Source organism: Sinocyclocheilus rhinocerous, unplaced genomic scaffold (assembly GCF_001515625.1).
Source record: "Sinocyclocheilus rhinocerous isolate Xijiao unplaced genomic scaffold, SAMN03320098_v1.1 C36758684, whole genome shotgun sequence".
Classification (NCBI taxonomy): Eukaryota; Metazoa; Chordata; class Actinopteri; order Cypriniformes; family Cyprinidae; genus Sinocyclocheilus; species Sinocyclocheilus rhinocerous.
In genome coordinates, this window is record NW_015785665.1 from 1 (window position 1) to 1,698 (window position 1,698).

At 36.7% G+C, this 1,698-nt stretch overlaps 1 protein-coding gene across 1 annotated transcript; it reads right to left on the reverse strand.

The window, feature by feature from the left end:
- Positions 1-498: 498 nt before the first annotated feature.
- On the reverse strand, positions 499-1,692 carry LOC107736527 (choline transporter-like protein 2; the record flags this gene model as incomplete). The annotated part of the gene is made up of 6 exons (XM_016547918.1): positions 499-623; positions 731-819; positions 941-1,011; positions 1,095-1,168; positions 1,311-1,414; positions 1,635-1,692. Coding segments are annotated over 6 exons (521 nt in total), but the record flags the coding sequence as incomplete, so codon positions are not given.
- Between the last annotated feature and the right edge of the window lie 6 nt (positions 1,693-1,698).

Genomic DNA, 1,698 nt, shown 5'->3' on the forward strand with positions numbered 1-1,698 from the left:
CCAGCGACTTAAGACTGGTTTTGTGCTCCAGGGTCACATATGGTATTTTTATATTTGTAGATAATTTCATATTATACTGGCTTTTCTGAATCAATTGCCATCTTTTACAAAGCTTCATTGGATGAATAGTTCATTCCCTCATACACAAACTGAAAAAAGCATACGTTTGTAATATCGCAATGTGTCTCAGAGCTGGTTGGTTTGGTTCAAGGCTTGGAACTCTATTGATTTTTTTTTTTTTTATAATATAGAAAAAATTAATGTGGAATCCAGTGGTCACTGTTGCTCTCTATTGCATTACAGAAAAGAACAACATTTAAAGGAAAGGAAAGAAGGCTGTTTGAGTGCTGCATATGTGCTTAGCTGTTGAAGTTGAGCAATAAAACAAGTTGAACATCTGTGAACACCCAATAAAAATCTAACACAACAGCTGCTATTATCAGAACTCTTGTTTTGTTACTCAGCCAACAAATTGACAACTTATGTTTTTTTCATTACGTATTATCTCGTGAAATAAATAAAGCTGCTACACACTTACAGAAACAGAGGAAGAGTGTGTCCACACACATGGCGTATACACTAAAAAAGCCATGAGCAATTAGATAGGCGCCAAACACCACAGTCTGTAAATGAAGGGAGAGGAAGTTATTACAACCTGGAAAATTGACAGTTTGATCTTGCAAATGGAAAATCTGGTATTGCTGGATTGATAAAACTCAAGATCGCTCACCAGTATAGGCACCCAGTAATAATTAAGGGATGGAGCAGCGTCCTCCACTATTTTAATCTTGCCCGTGAAAAAGAAGAAAGAACAAATTCCTGAAAAGAGGAAGAAGAAACAGTTAGTGCGTGCTGTTTTACATTGGTGTACTGGAATGTGAGAAGTCAGTTCCACTCAAATATCCTCTGGATTCACGTGATATCTGACCAAATCACTCACCCACAATTCCAACGATGAGGAGTTTGCCCAAAAATAAGAGGAAGTCTGTCACTTTGTCAAGAACAGCCACACTAGAAAACAAATACATTTGGACTGTTTATTGTTTATTCACACAAAACACTGTCTAACAGATTTAGATGAATTTAACACTCACCGTATAATGTTCCTCATCAGAAGAAAGAATGCATCCTTGGCAGATGTACAGAAATTTTTACCATATATCGCCACCTGAAAAAAACAATACGCCAAATTGGTTTCAGCAAATATGTTTTTGAGCACATACAACATAAAATTTGCACTACTGATGCTCCCGAGCCAGAAACAATCCACAAAAGGTCAAAAAATTTGCAAAAGGGAAATGAAAATGTACCATAATATAGGCGTTTCTGTTCAGAAACTTGATGAATTTCTCCAGACACCAGAAGCAGCACTTTAGGCAGCTGAGTAGGAATTTTGCACATTTATTCTGGGCACCTGGAGGAAGCGAATCAAGATTCAAACGCACATAACAGACAGAAAGCAATGGATGAAGTATTCCATAATTACTTCCAACAGTTATTTCTTTGATGTATTTTAGACTTTTTGGTTGTCAGTCAGCATGTAATATTTGCCAAACGTGAGATAGAATCAAGATCAAAATACATTTTAAGATAATTAAAAGAAATCTGAGCTGGAAACACTGAAGTAGTGAGACCTTTCAGCTTCTGATCCACATACTCCAATATGACCCTGATGACCTGAACGATGGCAAGAATGAG